Here is a 20,954-nt window from a genome sequence, read left to right on the forward strand (position 1 = left end):
TTTTCACATTACTTCTTGTACTTTTGTAAGTAAACCAGTTATACAAATAGATACTTTACTTACTTCACTGCTGAGATTTGATCCTCAACTTCATAGACTCCTAGTTTTCGATATACTGCATGTAAAATCTTGTCACCTTGATAAGCTGTCCCTCTGCCATCCACTAGAGCAACAATAATTCCCTCTTTGCTTGCAAGATAGGTTATCCAGTTAATACTAAATGTTTCCTTTACATTCTGACTGCAAGGTCCTCCATATCTGAGGGTGAAAATTCACATAATTTCAACTCATGTTTAAAAATTTATAAATGATTACCAGATACTGGACTATAGCTTTAGATACGTCTTACATTTTCTGTACAAATATTTTACTATATCGCTGTGGCTCAGAGTGTTCAGTAAACAAACAGTTCAGCTACCATTTTCATATACTTATGAGATTTTTGCTATCTGAAATCCATTTTAATCCTTCAGGTCTTATGCCTTAATGACATTATTAGTTTTAGCTTAGACTACAGGATGCAGCATCAGGTCCTTATCCAAGGGGAATCCTTGGAAGAGTCACATCCCAAAGACTGGATTCTTTCCACTCCAAATTCCTTAGGTTAACAGCCCCTTTTGGTGCTTTTCTGCATTTGATCTCCACATGCAGTCAGCAATGAAAAAGAAAACAGGAGAAAAAAAATACACTTTCTAATCATACCCCAGACCTTTGCTTCAATAGGGATTATCACGTGTCGGAGCTTTGAGCAGAACACACCCCACATGGCTGAGTAATGCAGCGAGACTCTCCTCATGAGAATCACCTAATGCAAATTACACATTTGACCTCAAGGACATAACTGACTTAATCTTCTACTCTAAGCTTCATTCAAACATACTTAACATTCTTGAAACGTTGGATTATCACTGACTAATAAAAGATGATGTAAGGTTTATTACACCCACCCTGCCCTCCTTTCTGTCACTCAAGTTTTTGCACCACTGCAATTTCTGTTGCCTTTCCCATATGCAATAGAGTAGATTCCCGTCAAATGCTTTTTACAAGGAAAATTTGATCAAACAAGGCAACCTACATGGAATAGAGATGTTTGGGATTTTTTTCTTCAAAAATGAAACTGGCTCTTGCATTTTTTCATATTAACAAAGTTAATAATTTCAGAGTACTTAATGATAAATAGAAGAAGCAACAGAGTTAAGAACACAACAGCCCACATATATATCCTCTTTCTTCCTCTGAGGGACTAATCTTTGCAATATTAAGATTATCATTAAACCCCTCTCATTTCTATTGAGTTGAATTTCTATTCAAGAAATATATTAAAAATATATATTAATATATAATATATTAAAAAACGCACCATAACAAAACAGAACTAAGTGGTTTTGCTTTTGCTTCTTAAAATGTTGCAAATGTCCTAGGTTTTGTTAAATTATAAGAAGTATGTTTTCTGACAAAACAACAACATTCAAAGAAAGGAAGTGTTACATACACCTGAATAAGCAGAGGGTACTTCTTGGATTTATCAAACTGTGGAGGCAGAAGCATTTTGTACCACAAGGCTAGAAAAGACATTGAAATGATATTTTTAATGATTAGTATTATTGTTCCAAGTATCACTTAGACTTTAGTGTACAAGCATCTGAAAAAGAATTAGCACAAAACACACAATGTATGAACATTCACTGAACTGATGCAAGTGACTCTCTATCGAGCTGCTGAACAAACTTTGAACAAATAAAGCACACACTTTATTTTAATTTAGCTATGCGTAAAATTATTCTTTCACGTGACTTTTAGTTCTCAGTTTTCCAGGTGCCTAGAAAAACTCAACTAGGAATATAACTGATGTTAAGAGGATGAGAAATGAGTTTTGGAAACTTTACACTTACTCAATACTGGGGAATGATAATGAGTTTGTAAGGTCACTCCTGAAAACAACATTACGTGCAAGTCAATGTAACATGTTACACAAGAACAGCAGTTTACATTTCACACTTTATTACTGCCAAACTATAATGGTTTCACATGATACATAAATACTTCACCAAAACATTAAAAAATAAAAAACCCTGCATTGTGAAGCAGAGATGTATTTAAACTACTATTTTACTAAGAGAGACCCTGACATACAGACAAACTGGTTGTTGTCAAACAGGGCAGAACCAGGCTTCTTCTTCCTAAAGTAACAGGATAGCAAGCTTTTTCTACAGAAAATGATACTTGCTGTAAGAAAATGAGGAACAAAAAGTATAATAAATATGTGTGATTCTTACTTATACCATCCACTTCAAGTTTATTAATTTCCTCTTTTGGAAGTTTGATCCCTTGCAAAGCAGACTGCAATTCCCAATTGTCTTCCAGTACTCTGAGCTCTAAGTAAAAGAAAATCCTGAATTATTAACTAGTTTATTATTGATTTCTCTTCATTAATTGAGACTCCTTTATTTTCTACTACTAGAAAAGAAAAAAAAAATCTGCTAAATTTTACTAGCAGAGTAATGAAAGCAGCTCAGTCACTTCTAGTTGGGCTTGATCAAGCAGAGCTAAATAAAAGCAAAGCACTGGTACTATAGTGTACAAATATTTGTTAGATTTTTATAGGATGTACATTTTGCAATGCAAATCATTTCATGCCTCTTAGAGTTACGAATCCCATGAGTTATGAAGAAACTCATTTTTCCATTTCATTTTTCCCTGTCCCAGTTTTGTAATTATGGTGGGATCTGAAAATGCAAAATTCATACCATCATGCAAAACACAATCCTGTATCTCCTCTCTTGCTTGCCACAGTAACATCATTATAACCCCTGAGACCCTTGAGCAGTGTGGTTATGTGCACAGATGTTTGGATATATCTTGTTTATGGGCTAATGCAGGAAAGCCAGTTTCTTAAGGAGTTGTGGCAAACTGATTCCTGGTGCTTAACAGTACATTCTGTTCTGTACAGTACATTCCTATGCAAAGATACTGGACTTATCATATAACTGTTTTTAGTTATATACTACTACATGCTTAGAGAACCTCAAATATATATATAGATAGTATTTAAACTTTTTATTTTATTTGCTTCAGTTCCCATTGTACACTTTTAAAATTTTAAAAGTACTATTTGGAAGTTAGTTAACTTCCAGCATAGACTGTAGAATATATTTTTTGTTAGTTTACTCTTTTTTTTTCTCCTTAGTGGCAACCATTTCCTGTTTCTGGAAAGGATGAAAAAAATACAAGTACTTTTCTTGGCATTTCTTGAGCAAAATCGTGCCCAAAACATGCAAGAAAGGTAACACTTGAATTTATTCTTTCAAAATACTCTTGATAAGTTCTGCAGACTCAAGTGGGGATATTATGACTGATGATCATCCTAGCATTGGATACTCACCCGAACTCAGCTGAACCCTTTTCATCCTTTCCCTCACAATTCCTGAAACTTGCCCATTAACACAAATGACTTATAGGTATGCTGGAAGGAGTTTCCAAACTGGTGTATATTAATTTAACTGCGTACCTCCTCCTAAAATTAATGGGTGATCTATTTTCAAAATTTTGCCAACTGCAATGAAAATGGATCTACTAAAAATGGTTCTGCATGACAGAAGAGATTATGAAAGCAAGATACTTAAGGAAAATTAATTAAAAAAAAAGTGATGAGAAAGTCAAAGAGGAGCCTGAATTTGTTTTTACTGCTGAAGAATGTAGCAGAGCAGATTGAAGCCTCATGAAACTGTGATGAAGATCCACTGAATGGAACTGTTCCCTCCTGCAGAGAGGTTAAAAATCCACATAATTGTAGCTGGGCACTTAGCTTTGTTTCAAGTGTTAGCTTTGTTTCATAAGAAAGTAATACATGCCCTTGATACTCAAGGTGATAATGAATTACAAAAAAACAGAGAGCTATGACAATGGAAAAAAAAAATCATGCACTTAAACCATAAAAGCTATTTAAACCTGCAAAAGAAATACCAGGAGAACAGTGTTTTTATAAAACAATTGCAATAGATATGTTGATCTATACTATCTCCAAACATGCATGAGTGGTTAAAAACTAATATACTTAACCATATTGTGGTATTTGTCTTCCTCATATAAATATGAACTGAACCGTAAGGACTCTGGCACTAGAACTATCAGTGCCTTTCCACTGATTATTGGGGAAGAAAAAGGAAATACCACATCACTCAAGTCTTTTACAGGACAATGCTAATTTTCATAATATTTCAGGACACAGAACTTTTAGCTAAGAAAGAATGTTTAGGGAAGAACAAGGCACACAGAAAGAAAACTCACTGTAGAGTAATTAACATTTTTATGTAGCAAATTCTTGTGGTGTCCAATAAATTTCCAAATTCCTGCTCGCCCTGATTCCAGGCAGTCATCACTAGCAGGCTGCTTAAAGAATGAGAGGTCTGATTGTTTCTCACTGGAGTTCCTATTTTGTACCAATAATTACACTATCAATAATATCAATAATTAACTGAATGAGTTATTTTAACTGATCATCTGAGAGAATTGTTCTTTCCTGACATTTCCAGTAATGGCTAAAGGAGCAAGTCACCGATCCAAATTCTAATTGGTACAGTGCAATAGCTCAAACGGCAAACTCTAAAATAGAACTCTGTTGCCTTTGGTGTAGGGTAGGGCTGCTTCATGAAAAACTCTGAAAGTCTTGTGTTCATCCAAATGTGAAAAGGAACAGTTTGGAAATTACAGTATTATTTTGAACAAAGTTTGACTTGATATTTGGAAGACAATGATTTGCCAATGTTCACTGCATCTGTAGTGTGCAGACAAGAAAAACCTCAGGATGCTATAGAAGTGTTTGACTCAGGAATGAAAATAAAGGCACTGGTGTCTACATTGACATTTCAACTTACTAATTAACAGATCTAGATACTGGATATTTTAATAAGAAAAAAGATGAAACACTTCTAGATCACAATTCTAATTATTGTACTGGAGGATCTGCATAGTCAATATAGTGAGAAAAACATTTGCTCAGAAACAGGCAGAATATTTGCATTACCTCTATCACCATGGTTCTCAAAAAGAGTAGAAATGGGAATTCCAGGACCTGTTGTAAGAGTGATAATGCAGTTTATAGTTTGATGCTGGAATTAGGTGATGAAGTGTGTATTTAATTAACACTGGTAACTGACAAGTGTCAAAGAGCTCAAAATTGATACACAAACCTGAATCTTCTCTGCTCTATAACCCACTATACACTGCTGCAAGAAATATATAAAGTACTGTGTGTACATACACTTGCACACACACAGGCACTGCTCAGCAAACATAACAGAGGTAACTTTAAATCTAGTTACAAACTCTTCCTCCCTAGAGGTGAAGTGACATCTAGTTAATAACTGAGATGTGATTACACAAGGTGAATGCAGAATTAACAATGTGAAACATTCTTCTGAGAACATGTCACATCGTATCTGTGAAGGTGAGTGGCTTTCATATGGTGATGACCTTAGTGACTACTTTGTGGGAGAATGATTGAAAGGTGTTATTATTTGCTACAGATGCTTCTCTGTTCAAGGGAAGTTCTAAGGAACTCTTCAGCTGATCATTCAGTGCAGAATCAGAAGAACATTAAACTTCATATGAAATACGCAAAAGGAAAACCTTGGAGATTTTTCTTTCTGTTTTTTAGATTGTGACTTCACTGTTCTTTGATTACACCAGGGGATGAAACATAATAATAATTTAACAAACTTATACAGAACTAGGACTTCATCAAATACTTCTGCGTTACAAGGGGTATCAGTGTTCATCTTATTGAACTTTTCTCAGTTCAGATATTAAAAATATTCTCAGGTAGTAAATGTGACATTTTGTAGTTTTAATAATTTCAGTAAAATATGCTGAAGCAGCTTCTCATAGCTAACTTTGTTCACATGAATTGTACATCTGCCTATGTTTCTGAATACTGATCTTGCTACTGCAAGAAAAAAAAATATTTTAACAATTGAAATAGGAATCTGTTTTCCACCATGAAGGACAACATTTTTGGTGAAAAAGTAAAAAAAATACAGGGTGAAAATGTTTGTATTTTCAGAAACATCTTCCCACAATTTTTGGACATGGTAAAGTTTATTTCTGTAAATTTCTCCTGGTTATTGTAAAATTTCTATGATTCATCTAGCTATCATTTGAGATGATCAGTATGATCTAGGCCTCTGATTAATTCGAAAGAACAATGTTTGCTGTAACACTGTACATACCATAACATATCAAGGCATAATACTTAGAACGTTCACTGAACCTTGCTGTATAATACTGGCATCTCTCTTTCCTTAAATTGCAAGTAATGCATTGTTTTCTGATAGGTTTACTTCCAGTACTGATTCTAGGAGAGAAATAAAATAAAGCAACATTTATTTTGCTACAACTAACCATGTGTTTGTCTCACATTCTCTAACATATGCACAGCACTTTCAAAATGGTTCAATTTAAAACTGTTTTCCCTTTTAATAAATTCTTTTCCCAAGAGTATATTTAAACTTTGGATGCTATTTTTCATCAATTCTCAGATAAAATCTAAAGCCAAGATTTAGCTGAAATAGCTTGTGAAATTATACTTTAAACATCTTAAAACTAAATTATTTTACTGACAAATCCAGATCTATCTTCTATCAACCTAGTATTATTAAGATAATGTTGATAACACTTACTTGTAAATATTCCTCCTTCCTGGGTAGCCTTCAAATTCATTGCTTGAATAGAAGCTGTAAATTCATTTATATGTTAATAAATTATCCACAAAGTGATGACCTATGAACCAGCATAAAGATGAAAAGTTGTCTTTAAAGTTAACCTAGACTTTTTGTGATTTCTGCATATAATGAAAGAGTAAGTTAAGGTTATATACTATTCATTTTATTATATCTTTGCTCAAACTTTGAGTAGATGACAAAGAAATGCATATAAATAGTTCTATATTAATTCTTATGAGCTCATCACTCCAATTAGGTAAGTTGCATTGATCTATACAGTAACCTGAATGAGAGACCATAAAACCAGAAATGACTGAAGTAATTGCAAATTGTATGAGGATTAATCACATGCTTAAATTTAAGCATTTCTAAGCAAGTCTCTCTGAGATGGGAGGATTTAAAATAAATAGAAAAATGTGGACAATTTGCAAACAATCTCCCAAGAGTAAACCAAATTTACAAACTTGTGCAGTGTCTTTGCATGAAAATTTATTATGGATGTATTCAGACACACAAAAAAATATACCTAGTTATAACTTGAGGAGTTAACAAATAGTGTTCCAACTATTGCTTTTAGTGACAGCACTAACAACAAGTTCTCTTCTTAATGATACTTACATTTCATCATTTGTTACTCTGAAAATGTATATTGCCTCCCATTTTCCACTTGTAATTTGGATTGCATTCTCCTGTGGAGTAAGATACATGTTATGGAATGCTGAAGAATTATTACATGAATTTACAGTACATCAATGTAGAACACTGCTTGACTTACCACAGAGCCATTGATGTAATGAATATGCTTATAACCATTTTTGTCACTAAAAATTTTGTAGTATGAACTGCTGTCTGATGTAAAATATGGTGCAGAAACAAAGAACTGAAACAAGGGAAGAAAAATGATAGATGAAACATAAGTAAGAGTATCCAAGATGTTTAGCAGATTATAACACACAGATTAAAGTAATAAGGCTACTTAGTATATTCAGATGCAATAAAATATTTTGCACAAGGTTTTACCTGGGATATTCCACCTCCCAGTCAGTACATATTACAGTTTCTAACCTGTGATTTCAGACTTATTAAGGTGATAGTATACATACCTCAAGTAGCCCAGAAATGAAACCTCTCTACTTGTAAGTGGAATAAATTGTATATTCTGAAAGACTTTTCTTTAGATATTTAAAATAGGTAGACTTTATTTTAAAATTTTTTTTCTGAATACAGATAATGTTCATGAATAGTGCCAGACTGAAAATCCTGGGCAAATACAGACTGATTCACTGAGCAAACACAGTTAAAAAAAAAAAAAAAAACCAAACAAAAAAACGCAGGTAGCCAGATACCATGCCTAACACTGCATAAAGTCTCAATCCTACACAGCACAAGTTTCAGCAGTAGTATCATGTGACTCAACATGGTGCTTCACGTTTCAAAACACTCCTCCTAAAGATTCAGAAAACTGTAACTTTTCAAAATAAATACAAGAAAACCTACTCCGCCTGCCCATCCTGTTTGACTCTCTTCTATGTGTTGTTGATTCTGAAAAACAAAATTGAATGAACAGTCTTTTAAGAATTCAAGAATTTAAAGAGATACAAAATCTTCACATAAAAAACCTGAAGGCATCTATAAAAGACTTTCAGAATACTTGCTATGAAGGTTCAAGGGCTTGAAGGTTGCCTGAGGTAAACAGTGTTACTGCATTAATACCATTATTTTAGTTTAAAAATCTGAAATAATTAACTTTATGGAACATTTTCACTGAAAGCAAGAATTAACAAATACTTAGTCTTGTGAGTTTTTTGAGTAAATAACAAGAAAAACTATTTCGGGAATAATAATAAAAATCTGTGTTAGACTCTCAGCTGGTTCATATGACATGTTTCCTTCTATTTCAAAGCTGAGATGATGATTTATAACACTGGATAATGTGACTACTAGTTCTAAATCTTTTGAATTCAAACCTTAGAATCCTTAAAAATGCAAGCCAAATATTTTAACTAAGTACAGAGAAATTAAGGTCACCATATTTGGTGGTCTGCTTAGAGATATTATAGGGCCTGATTTTCAAAACTTAAATAAAAAATCTTATAGTAAGCATAAAGGGATCAATACCTCCTGCAGCTAGATGTGCTTTCACATTTTTATTTATGTTATAAAGTTTCCAGTGCATTTTCAACACAGACTTTTTCATTAAAGAGTGTAATATCTTGTTGTATCAAGCAAGTGATTTAATAATTAACAATTCCGCATTCAGTCAATCTATTTCTTGTTTTGTCTTACAAACTTTTCTTCATACTGTTAATTTAGTATAGTATTTCTTTACAGTCTGAAATAAATTCAACAAGTTTGTTTTCTAGAGAATATGAATTTGTTTCTTGAACCCCAATTTCATAAACATATTCTAGCTTTTACTCCCATGAATAGTTCCACTGAAGTCATATTGATTTCCATGGTCTATTCACATGAGCAAGAATTGAATACATGAACATTTTTGATGAGTTAATGCTTTAGGAACTACGTGTATATTATATTTTGTTATTATTTCAAGTACATAAAGCCTAGCATTTTATGTACGTTAAGGACTTGATTCAATCTGAAATCAACAAGAGAACTATTTTTTGCCAATGGAAACATAGAGATTTACTTTCTAACAGCAAATAGAGCTAATGCAGCACTCCCATCTGTTCACACTCCTTCAATTGGCCATTTGTGCAGACTTCAATGTGGTAAAAGCATTGTATCACTGTATAAATATAGAATTATAGAAACATCAGTAGTGACTGAATAAATAAGATTTCATGGAGAAATGCAATCAAACAAGGATCATGAACACAGTCCTGCAAGATGTTAATTGTTCTGGTCTGGTTCCAGCAAAGCAATTAAGCACATGCTTAATTATAAATACCTAAATAGACCTACAGAAATAAAAAAACCTGCTTACATGCTTGAGGTTAAGCTTTTGTTAAAGTACTTTGGTGGATTGTGGTAGAATCCCAGAACCTTTGATTTTTCTGTATGTTAACATATTTAATTATTAAAATGTAGGTTTCTTGGAGGCAAGATAGAGATTCAGTGTTAATGTACTTATGAAGTAAAACACTTAAAAAACCACATATTTCTCTGTGCAAAATTACATCAGTGATAATGTCTTTGAAAGAACAGGACCTTAGCTTCCTTTTAAATTTGCAACAATTTTTATATCATAGAGGAATAAAAATTATTTGCAGAATGAAAAAGGATGTCTCAATAAAACATGAATGTACTATTTCTCAGTTATACAGGACACTTTTATAAGTATTCTTGCCTTTTATGTTAATTTTTTACAGGTGTTCTGCACCTTAACCTCAATAAATAAGACATGCAAACCAGTGCTAAAACACAATAAATGAGACTTCTGTACTAGTGTTACTGAAATTCAGGGTTATCCTTTCCTTCAGGATCTATATAATTTTATCAGTGTCTACAGTCTTCAGTCTTTACAAGGTCTTTAAATAATATTATTTTCATAAAGGTTTCTGTATGTAAGATCTATAGCTACCTATATGTAGTTATAGATAGCTAGCCCATCTCAGCTTCTGCTTGGCAGGGTATGGCTTTTCCTCCAAACTGTCCTAATGATAGAACGACATACTGAAACCAAATGTAAAGATACTCTTGCAATTAGCTGGAAGTTTTCTTTTCAGATCTGAAAAAGGGATTGTGTTTCTGTTGCCTGAATTCTCCAGCTGTATGATTTGATAAAACATAAGAATTTCTCCCTCTTGAAAACCTGCCTTGCTTTTAATCAGTATATTCTTTCAACAAATTTAGCATTAATCATAACGGACTTTCATGATTACCTTTTATGATCACTTCTGAAGATGAGGGAGCAGGAAGAAACTAAACAGCTGCTCAATAGCTTATTCTTGTTGCTTTGATTGTTATTTAAGCCTCATTAAAAATATTTTGGTGCTTTTATTTCTTTTTGGTGCAATTAAATTTTTTCATCCCTCCCTCAGCAATTAAGATATTGAAAAAACAGCTAAGAGATGAGTGTGGTCCCACAGTGGAAAATGCAATTATGGCAGGCACACAATTATTTTGTGAAAGAATTTAGGGCAAGATTAAATATACTTCTGCAAGAAAGTCAGAGAGACCTATACGTGACCAGCAGATGTTAAAATAGTTATGTAGATGGGAGTAGGAAATGCTAATTTCAGCAAGTTAAATTTATATTTCCAACTTTATTACCTCTGGACAGTCCCAAGTATTTGAATTTTCTTTGAAGTCACAAATAGCTAAGACTGAAAAATTCTGGATTCTCTTTAGCCACTGCACACAGATTCGACTGTCTGTTACCCAAGTAAGCCAAGTAAAATAGTGATCACTAAAAAATCCAAGAAAAATAAGAAAGAAATGGTGGTTGTTAAAGAACAGGAATATAAAAGCAATGCTACATATTGTATCCCCCATATTGGGCTGTGGAAGACAGCAAAGTTTCCATTGTCTTATGTAATTTTTTTTTTTTTGTCCTATGCAATAATTTAGCACATGGACAGACAGACTCAAAATACAGTATTTCTAGTTAGGTTCTGATCCATGTAGAAGATGAATATAGCACTATAGATGAATACATAGTGTTAGAAAACAACTCAAAGGCTGAAGTATTTAAAAAAATGGACAAATGCTTTTTTTAAAAAATGGACAAATTCTTTTTTTAAAAGAGAGAAGTCATATTTGAGGGCACACTACCTTGATGCTATGACTGCAGGAACAGGCACCTCCTTAGGACCAAATGCTTCAGGGTTTATAGTGTCTACAATAAACACCTTTACAGTAGGATTCTTAGCCCCAGCCTTAAAAGAAAATGTATCAGGTTATTCAAATTATGCTCTAAACCATTCAGAACAAGGAAAATTATAACACTTTTTTTGCAGGAAAGAAGACAGGTTACAATGTATTCAAATGTAGTCTTATAAGATCTCAGAGTGACACCACAGCAGTAGTATGTTACTTACCTTTGCATCATTTCAAATATAAAGAAGAAACCTTTTGAGCCCCCCCTTTATTTAGAGCAAATATGCTTGATGGGAACCAGAGTTCTATCTGCAGTGTGGATCTCTGCAGCACCCACTACACTTTGGCATAAAACTCCAGGAGTATATTCACATGATTGCAAGTGCTCTTTGACATCCCAGCTGTGAAATAAAATGGTGTTGTTTAAACTTATTTCATGCTTGCTTATTCATTGCACACATTATTAGTTTTTTAATTCTCCTCCATGTGGGGTCTATACTATCCAGCTTTACTTCAGAATGTATACAACCTGACAGGTGAGTAACTTTTTAAAATAGATTAACATGATTGCTTGCAATCACATGAAGAGTCAGGAGAACTCTCTAATATATGTGCTGAAGAAATGTCAACCCCAAACCTTCTTGTCTTAGATCTGGCACTTGAAAGCAGTTAAAATCCAAAGCTCCTTGAGATAAAAAAGCACTATGAAATGTGCAAATAAGCTGAAGCCACCACAAACTTTATTTCTGAAAATAAAACACGTCTCATAATTCATTTACTGTAATTTAAAGTAACAGTTGCATAGTAAGCACAATAAGTGAACTTAACTGGAAAAAGCTAGGCTGGATCATGCAAGCATGCACTTTTTTCACATGGTTTTTACTTACAGGAGTAATGGGTTTCACTGATATTAAACATATACACTTTTGAATGTACCTATACCTCCTCAGAATTTCATCCAAGTTTGTTTTCTTTCATTAATTTAGGCCCCAATGTATTCAACCACTGTAATACAACCATTTTTTAAGCACAGTTCATTTTATCATTGTCATAACTGATTTCTAAACATAAAATAGGCCAAAAGAATAAGAAAACTTACCTTTGGGTACGGGATAATTATTTTCCTTGGATACTGGTCCTCACCAAAATATGAATATTCAATAACTGGTATGTCAGAATCATTAAATTGTACATATGCTAAATATTTTCCATTTGGAGACCACCACAGTGCATATTTTGTTGCTAGCATTTCCTCTGAGGAAAAAAAATTGTATTAGTTTATCATTGTAATTTATCTTCAGATCTATTCTGCTCTTAGAAACCTAGATATGTAAGGAGAGTTATAATAAATAAATAACACCATCCATTGAAATACATCTCAATTCTGAAAGGCCTTGAGAACTCAGAGCAGGCACACAGTTGCCATTTAACTCCCTTGAGTTTTTCATGTATGCATGAAACAGTAACAAGAGTCAGCATTTTGTTTACACTCTACGAATATAAAATGCAGTCATTGTATATGGAAAATAAAATACGAAGCTTAAGTAATCATATAGGGCTCTAAAAATATATCATCACAGATACTTCATGATGGACTGTGAGAACCAGGTAATCTAGACAAGGTATTTAACATGACAGTTGTCCCCCTTCAAGATTTACTTACCTTCATAGACCCAATCAGGAATCCCATTAAATATTTCATTTTCTTTTCCATCATTAGTTAATTTAATTGCTCGTTCCATTGGACTTCGTTTTAAATAGATATTATTCTGATATACATATACCTAATAAAGAAAGTGTTTCTTTTGAGTATAGGTACCAATAACAAGGGTCAGAGTAAGATCTTCTGTGGTCAATGATCTTACTTTATACCAACAAGAAGATGCAATGAATACAAAATGGGAAATAAATGCTACATCTTCTCCAAAATTAGGTACCTTAGTAAATAATTCATAGAATCATAGAATCATAGAATCATAGAATCATAGAATCATAGAATTGGCTGGGTTGGAAGGGACCTCAGAGATCATCGAGTCCAACCCTTGAACCACCGTTGCGGTTGCTAGACCATGGCACTGAGTGCCACATCCAGTCTTTTTTTAAATATCTCCAGGGACGGAGAATCCACCACTTCAGTGGGCAGCCCATTCCAATGACGGATCACTCTTTCCGTAAAGAAATTCTTTCTAATATCTAACCTAAACTTCCCCTGGCACAACTTAAGTCCATGCCCTCTTGTCTTGTTGAAAGTCGTTTGGTAAAAGAGCCCAACCCCCACCTGGCTACACCCTCCTTTCAGGTAGTTGTAGAGAGCGAATTCATACGTTACAGGCCAGATTCTGTGTTTAACTTGCTGAGAATAAATCCTAAATGACTTCTTTGATTTTAACAACTTTAGAGGATTCTGTGGCTAGCTTTGGTGTGGAAAATCACACATACGCAAAAAAAACCCCAAACCCCAACCCCCCCCCAAAAAAAAACCCCAAACCTGAAGCTCATTCAAATTTCTGGCTTTTTTTCAAGACACAAACTATTCTATGACTTCTCTTCTGGTTCCATGAAAAGTAGAAGATGAAAACAAATACATAACAGCTAAAAAGAGAACACCTGTCAAATGTGAGATGAGTCAAAAAAGATTTTACTCTGTCTGGCATGGTTTGTTCATTTATAATAAATAAGTCACCAAAAGAGATTTCTTGTATGAAATGCTTGAAGGTCTTTGGTACATCTAAATTTCAGTCAAATTAATAGACATGTGGTTAAGATACCAGCACCACAATATCACTTTATTAGAAAATTATGCCTTTTGAAGCTATTTTGAAATACATATTAATGTATTACATTAATAAATGCAAGCATTTATTAGGAACATTCATGTAACATTTAACTACTTTGTGCTTAAATGAAAAACAAATCAACTCCTGAAACTCTCCTTACAAGGAATGTTGTATAAAAACATCACAGACATGTGGGTTAGGAACAACATAGTACTAGTGGGATAGGAAACTATCTTCACTGTGTTCTGTCTTGAGAATCCTTGATAAAGCAAATAACAATATTTAACTGAATGAAGAGAATTAATATTCCCTTAGAACATGAAAAAAAAATTCTAATAAATTGTCCATTCATATCTAGCCCACTCCTTGGATACCTTCTGAAACTAGGATGTTTAACATCCTAGTGTTTAACATCCATGTTTAACATTTTTTCTTTCACAAATATTTTGTCAATAATGGATAAGTAGTAAAAAAACCCCACAAACTATTACTGGAACCAAAAATTTTAAAAATTTTATGAAGTTACTAAATGAAACAGGTTTATTGTCATTACTAAGAAATACATGCTTGGCTATCAAGTAGCTTCTAAAAAAAAAAAAAATAAAAATCACAGAATCTGTCAGCCTTTTCCTAGAGTAAAAATGTAAAAAATATTTTAAACAGTGCTTCTCTAAATCTCCATGGTAAACACATGTATTGCATAGTATCAAAGGAAAACACATCAGTTTTCAGGCCTTAAAAGTACATTAAATCCTACATACAAGAATGTTGCCCAATTCTTGATAGGAGATGGCAGCTTAACTGAAACACATAATGTAGCTGAGAACACGGATTCTTCTACTGAGACATAGACAAATTAAATTTTAACAAGTTAAAACTGCTTTCCTTGTCATTCTTGCTCACAACCAATGTTAATACACACAGGGCTGTCAAAAATATGGTCTAACAAAACAATAATCAGAGGCAAATAAATGTCGTCTAGCCACGCAAAGCAATATCATTCTAGTGCTTAATCTTTACTGACCAATTTGTGTCCAACAGGTGACCAGGATATATACTGAATTTTATGTGGAAGCTGATTTTCTGTTACAAAACCACTAAAAAAAGGAAAGAAGTTGAGATGGCTTTTTGAGCACAGTGCAAATGGATCATTATACTTTACATTCCTAAAAAATCATAACAGGATATATTTTCTAACAGCTTATTTTTTCTTGAGGAACACAAAATTAAGTCAGGCATTGAGACATGCAGTAATGTGATGGTGTGCACTAGTGCTGGTAAAGGCTTGCAACTCAGCCCTTTGAAAACATAATCAACACTACAGGAAGCCAGTCTTATCTCTTTCTGGACACTGCACAAGCATCTACAGTCATTTGCTCTACCTGCAGTATCCACTGCATTCTCAGCAAGTTATTGGGAAAGTGAACTCAGGATATGGCATGCTGAGGAAAGCCTAACAGCAGCAGCTACAGTTAAAGATGCTGACCCACATGCAGTAGCTCTCTACTCACATTAGCTTGCAGCAATACTTTCCTGTCACCTTGAGCCAGCACTTTCCCAGGAATGTAGCAGCTCAGTGCAGCCCCTGTTGCTCAGAGCTAAGAAGTGTTTAGTCATGCTACTGCATAAAAAGATGACTGGGGTGGCTGAAAACCTCCTTCAAAGTTGGCTGGAAAGAGGAGTGGTCTGGAGAAGATCTTAAAAAAGAGATCAAATGCCATGGGAAAAGCTGTAAAATTTAGAGGAACCCAAAACGGACTGTTACAAGATCACTTGAGCACTAAAGGACATGTGAGAGTTTTAGGAAAGCCAATTAGATCAACAATTAAAAAGGATGAAGTGGACAACAGAATGGCATGGAAACATCTGGTGTGTGACTGAAGTAGACTCAAGGAGCTGAAATAGGGTAGGAGAAAATTATGCAAAGAAGAAAAAAACAAATATAAAACTATCAAGATACCTGGATGAGTAGATGAAAAGACTGCATGAATTTATTAGAGGTCATTTTTTCAAGCAAACAAGTGACCTGACAAATCCAGGCAAAAGCAAAGCAAGGTGGTAGTCTCACTACTATAGAGTATTTTGGTGGAAATAATTGCAAACACATCACTACACAGTATTCGCTATAGCTCTCTGAAAGAAACCTTTAGGTCTTACCCATACATGAGATCATAAATGTGGTATGACGCTGTGTAAGAGTATCTCCACAGCTGCAAAAATTAAGCAAGAAAATACTATTATCAACGTGGAAAAAGATAATCTAATTACACACCATCAGCTGCCTTCTCACAGCCTGCCCCTTTCTTAAGAAAATGCCAACAAACATTTCTCTGTGGCAACCATAATCAACAAAATACTAAACAAAACCAAACATTTGATTTAGTGATAAAGTAACCTATTCATTACCTTTGAATAATTGCTTTCCAGAGCTATGAAATACTTGTCTGATGACAACAAATAATTTGAAGCATTAACTTGTTTCTGAAAGATTAAGAGGTAGATTAGATTGCAGTAAAAAAAGATAAAGATTTGATGAGTGAGATTTTAATCCACTGACTTTTCAACTGGCACTTGAAACACAGCTGTATTTTGTTGTCTTTTTATTGATTGAAAAGGTACATACCATTGTGCTGTTAGTCATGAGGGTAGTTGGGTAGTTCATTTCAACATTGTAAAGAATAATGTCATCTTCTGCAGACTGATGAAGATATTCATTATCTTTATAAAGAAGATAAAGGGGCTGTTACCTTACACAGAAGACACTACAAAACAGATTAGTTTATCAAACTATTCATACTCCTTTCAGCAAATAGATTTTGAGCAAATTTCTTTTGACACCTACAGAAAAACATACAGAATTATCAACATATGGTCTACAAGGTTCTTGAGGACATTCTTAAGATTGCAGACTGCACACAGAATCAGGTAGTTAACTTTGTAATAAACTGCCAGGTTTTTTTCTCAATAATGTTTGATAAAGAATACAAGGGACAGACACATTAGAAGGTCAATATCACAATATAAATGTTTTAAAGAAAAAATTTGAGCAATATGCTTATCAGTTCACCAGACCATTCTCATTTGTACAAAATCTGCAGGTAATAGCAGTACCATGTAACTGACACTGCTTATGTGATACTGACCTTTACAGGTCCTACAAAGCAAGGGTGGGTGTCCTTCAGTGGGAACAGAATTTAACCGTGCCTGTACCAAACTGAGCCACAGTTTGGAAGAGAATCTAGATGAGAATTTCAGGAGGAGTAGAATACTAAGATTAGGTGACATGCTGCCTACATACTTCAGACAGTATTCTAACAAATGGTGAACTTTAAATCATAAAAGGGATGTCAACATCAATTTTTTAACTGTAAAACTTGAACTGCTGCTAGTGATGTCCTGGAAGGCTTCAGTTCAGTTCTAAAACTGTGAATTAAAACTAACTTGGCACGACCCCATGTCAACAGTACTATTTTTCTTGTCTCTAGTCAGAGAATAAGAATTGCTTGACATGGTGCAGAGTGGTGTGTGTACTAGAATGTAATACAAACTACCTCAAGCTTTTTGGTGCTGTGCAATCCACTAATTAAACTATTATTTAATTATTATTAAACTATTATTTCAGCCACACAGCCATCTATAGCAGGAGCAATTAACTTCATATTCTACCTTCTGCTTTCAGAAACATGATTAGAACCTCAACCTTGTTTTCTATGCAAAGTTTGTGAACTCAGGAATTTCAGCAGTTATCATTTTTCTAAATGAAATGAGAACAGTTGGGCTCATTGCAAAGCTAGCTACTACTGGAAACAAAGCTGGAAGACAAGCTACCTGAATTTTTACAAGTGGTAAATGAAGAAGTTCTGTGACAAACACAAAAAGGGAGATTGCTTAAGAAATGAGTGACACATTGACGTATTTCTTTCACTTGAAGAAATGAATATGACAGCAAAAGAAATAAAAAACTGAAGGTTTCTGTTAAAGTACAGTTTATACTTGACTCAAACATGTCTGTTGAAACATCAGATACCTGCAGTTTCTAGAATGACTGACAGAGGAGTAAATTTAAACCAAAAGTTTTGACTAGCAGATTGTTTAATTTCATAGTTAGCATTCATTAACAGGGAAGCTGGAATAAAAATACTTTTCTGAGTCTGGATAAACCAGTCTGGAAATACATATTAGAAAGGTGTATGTATATTTTGAGAAAAGGTTTTACTGACCTGATACCCAATATGGAAAAAATGTTTTATATTGGAAGTTTCCATTCAAATAATCCTCCAGTGTAAGAGCTCTGGGACCACCATCTGTGTTGACGACTAAGAAAAAGACAAAAAATTTCTGTTAATGCAATGCTGTGAAATGGGGAAAAAACAAAAACAACAAAAAAGAAGTAATTGCTAGTTCAATATTTCCTATTTTCTATCTTTAGCACTGGGGAACAGTGAGTATCACATAATTCTGGACGTATGAAGAGAATAGGCACAGCAGAAAGGAAAGTTCTCAGTTGCTGTTTTGGAAAGGTTTTTTAATCTCTGAAGGACTCACCTTTAGGAATACAAAAGTAGAAGCTAGAAAAATCAATTTGTTTCACCCAGTCATTTATTCATCCACACATATTTAATTTCAGAACCTGTGAATCCAAGAAGATAATTTTCCACACAAAAGGCGAATCAAAGATAAATCAACAGGTTTCATGAACTTGTATGTAGAGATAACTATTTTAATAGGGACCTGCACATATTCAGCCAAGTCAAACAATGGAATGTGCATAGAAACCCTGACTGTCACATTTTATAAATATTTCATAAATCAGTGTTAGAAGATGGATAGAAGGCTTGCAAAATAATCCCCATCCACATATGTTTTTTAGTAGCCACATGAAAAAATAGATGAAGATATGCAGGTAAAAACAATGCTTGAAATTAATTAATGAGTTAACCCAAACTTCATCTTTTTATTTCATGCTGCAGAAGAAAACTGGCAATGATTCTGGAGAGAAGACAAATACTTATACATATAGTTTCTAAAAAGATCAGATAGCTGCAGCTGTGGCTGGTTTTGTGGTGGCTAAGGCAGATTTTACAAGACAAATTTAAGGAGCATCAAGCAGATGAGCAAGGGTAATGCTGAAAATCTGATTTGTTAAGTGCATGGAAATGAAAAATTCCATTATAAAAATGTAAAAAGAAACCACAAAGAAAAACTATGCAGTTCTGAAGAGAAAGAGCACACAAAATCTTTAATCTTCAAAAGACACAGGAACATTTCTGATAAAGGCCATTTTTTAGAGTCCAGTACTATAAAAATGGCACCTTTTAAGCTTTGGCATTTTGGATTTTATGCTTTTCTCCTTTAAAATCAAAGGACTTTTGCCATGGTCTTCAGAAGTAGCGAGGATGTCACTCTGCAGCCTAGTAGATTTCTGCCACTTCCCCATATTTGTTCCTTCAGAGCTCCCAGATGACAGCATGATAATCAAGATGACTTGTTGTCCTCAGGTTTCATATCATGCTCCATCACTTTCTCATTACAGATGCCCTCTCTGTTAAGATCACACTGACTTCCTGGGAAGGAATTCATATTCTTTTCTATAGTACTTTGTAATGATAATACATTTTTTCTTCTGCTAAGTGACTTAGTTACTGTAGAATACACATGTCAGGTTGACTTTTGACACTAGCCTTGTCTGCACTAATGTAGAAGAAAGCTGTCATGAGAAATAAAACTGAATGCCAATCCATAGGCAAAAACCTACCTGTATAAACACTAAGCTAGCAATATGTCCAGAAAATATCCCAAGAAGTTCAATAAGAAGTTAACTCCTCTTGCTAATACTGTGATCCTATTAGAGATCCTTGATACATTAATGATAATCACAGAAGATGGCAAACTCTTAAAAAGTGCATAGTAAATAATTCCAAAGATGAATCTACTTCTATATTGAATGATTACTTAGCACTAGCTTTCAGTTTAAACTCTACAAGTGAACATGCCTATTAACAAAAGAAAATGGTTGTGTGTATAGGAGACTTTGATTTACAGTCCTGCTTGATACCTTTATTTGGTAAAATTCCCTGGTTCCTTCTTTTAGTTTAAGAGGATTTTTTTTTACTAAAAACACAAGCAATATCACAAATACCTCATCTCTAAGCTAAATTTCACAGCTCTAATTTAAGCCTATACTCTTTTAGCCATCTCACCCTAGCATACTTAATATTCCATGATAATTTATAATGGCTGCTAATTATTTTCAAAACGTGTCCACTTGCATCTGAATTCCTACCAGTGGACTACAAAAAATCTGAAAATTACTAATTCTTGCTTGATTACTTCTAGTTTTGAATGCTTGTTTCTAGGCAACAGAAGATAAATTTAAATACTTTAATTAAAACATACTCTTTAATTGTTTCCTGTAATTGTCAGGGATTCTTTCTTCTGTAACTAAAGATTGGTTCAATGATAGTATTTAAAATCTCTGCTTACAAAACAGACCCTAACATGAAAAGTACTTTACATGTCTGCAGCACTACATAGACATCAATTTGGATGGCTGTTGGTAGGCTTGGGAAGTCCTTTTGTTGTGTTTCATTTCTCCATGAAACAAAAAAGATCAAAAAAGATACTCAAGAACAAAGAGAAAGCAAATGGCAGAGCCAGCCACAGAAATGAAAGCTTA

The 20,954-nt window shown here is 33.9% G+C and overlaps 1 protein-coding gene across 1 annotated transcript in view; it reads right to left on the minus strand.

Moving 5' to 3' along the window:
• FAP (fibroblast activation protein alpha) overlaps positions 1-20,954 on the minus strand; it is a 35,484-nt gene that overhangs the window by 10,693 nt on the left and 3,837 nt on the right. Inside the window, exons 3-20 of the mRNA XM_030454284.1 lie at positions 18,499-18,594; positions 16,902-16,996; positions 16,685-16,759; positions 16,436-16,488; positions 15,303-15,375; positions 13,165-13,285; positions 12,601-12,755; positions 11,457-11,560; positions 10,956-11,091; positions 8,217-8,261; positions 7,495-7,599; positions 7,338-7,408; positions 6,678-6,731; positions 6,228-6,352; positions 5,024-5,071; positions 2,277-2,375; positions 1,493-1,562; positions 64-258 (exon numbers count right to left, since the gene is read on the minus strand). Of these exons, the coding sequence (XP_030310144.1) occupies positions 64-258; positions 1,493-1,562; positions 2,277-2,375; positions 5,024-5,071; positions 6,228-6,352; positions 6,678-6,731; positions 7,338-7,408; positions 7,495-7,599; positions 8,217-8,261; positions 10,956-11,091; positions 11,457-11,560; positions 12,601-12,755; positions 13,165-13,285; positions 15,303-15,375; positions 16,436-16,488; positions 16,685-16,759; positions 16,902-16,996; positions 18,499-18,594 (1,720 nt within the window). The remainder of the gene's footprint in view (positions 1-63; positions 259-1,492; positions 1,563-2,276; positions 2,376-5,023; positions 5,072-6,227; positions 6,353-6,677; positions 6,732-7,337; positions 7,409-7,494; positions 7,600-8,216; positions 8,262-10,955; positions 11,092-11,456; positions 11,561-12,600; positions 12,756-13,164; positions 13,286-15,302; positions 15,376-16,435; positions 16,489-16,684; positions 16,760-16,901; positions 16,997-18,498; positions 18,595-20,954) is intronic.

This window comes from Calypte anna, chromosome 7, assembly GCF_003957555.1.
Source record: "Calypte anna isolate BGI_N300 chromosome 7, bCalAnn1_v1.p, whole genome shotgun sequence".
Lineage (NCBI taxonomy): Eukaryota > Metazoa > Chordata > Aves > Apodiformes > Trochilidae > Calypte > Calypte anna.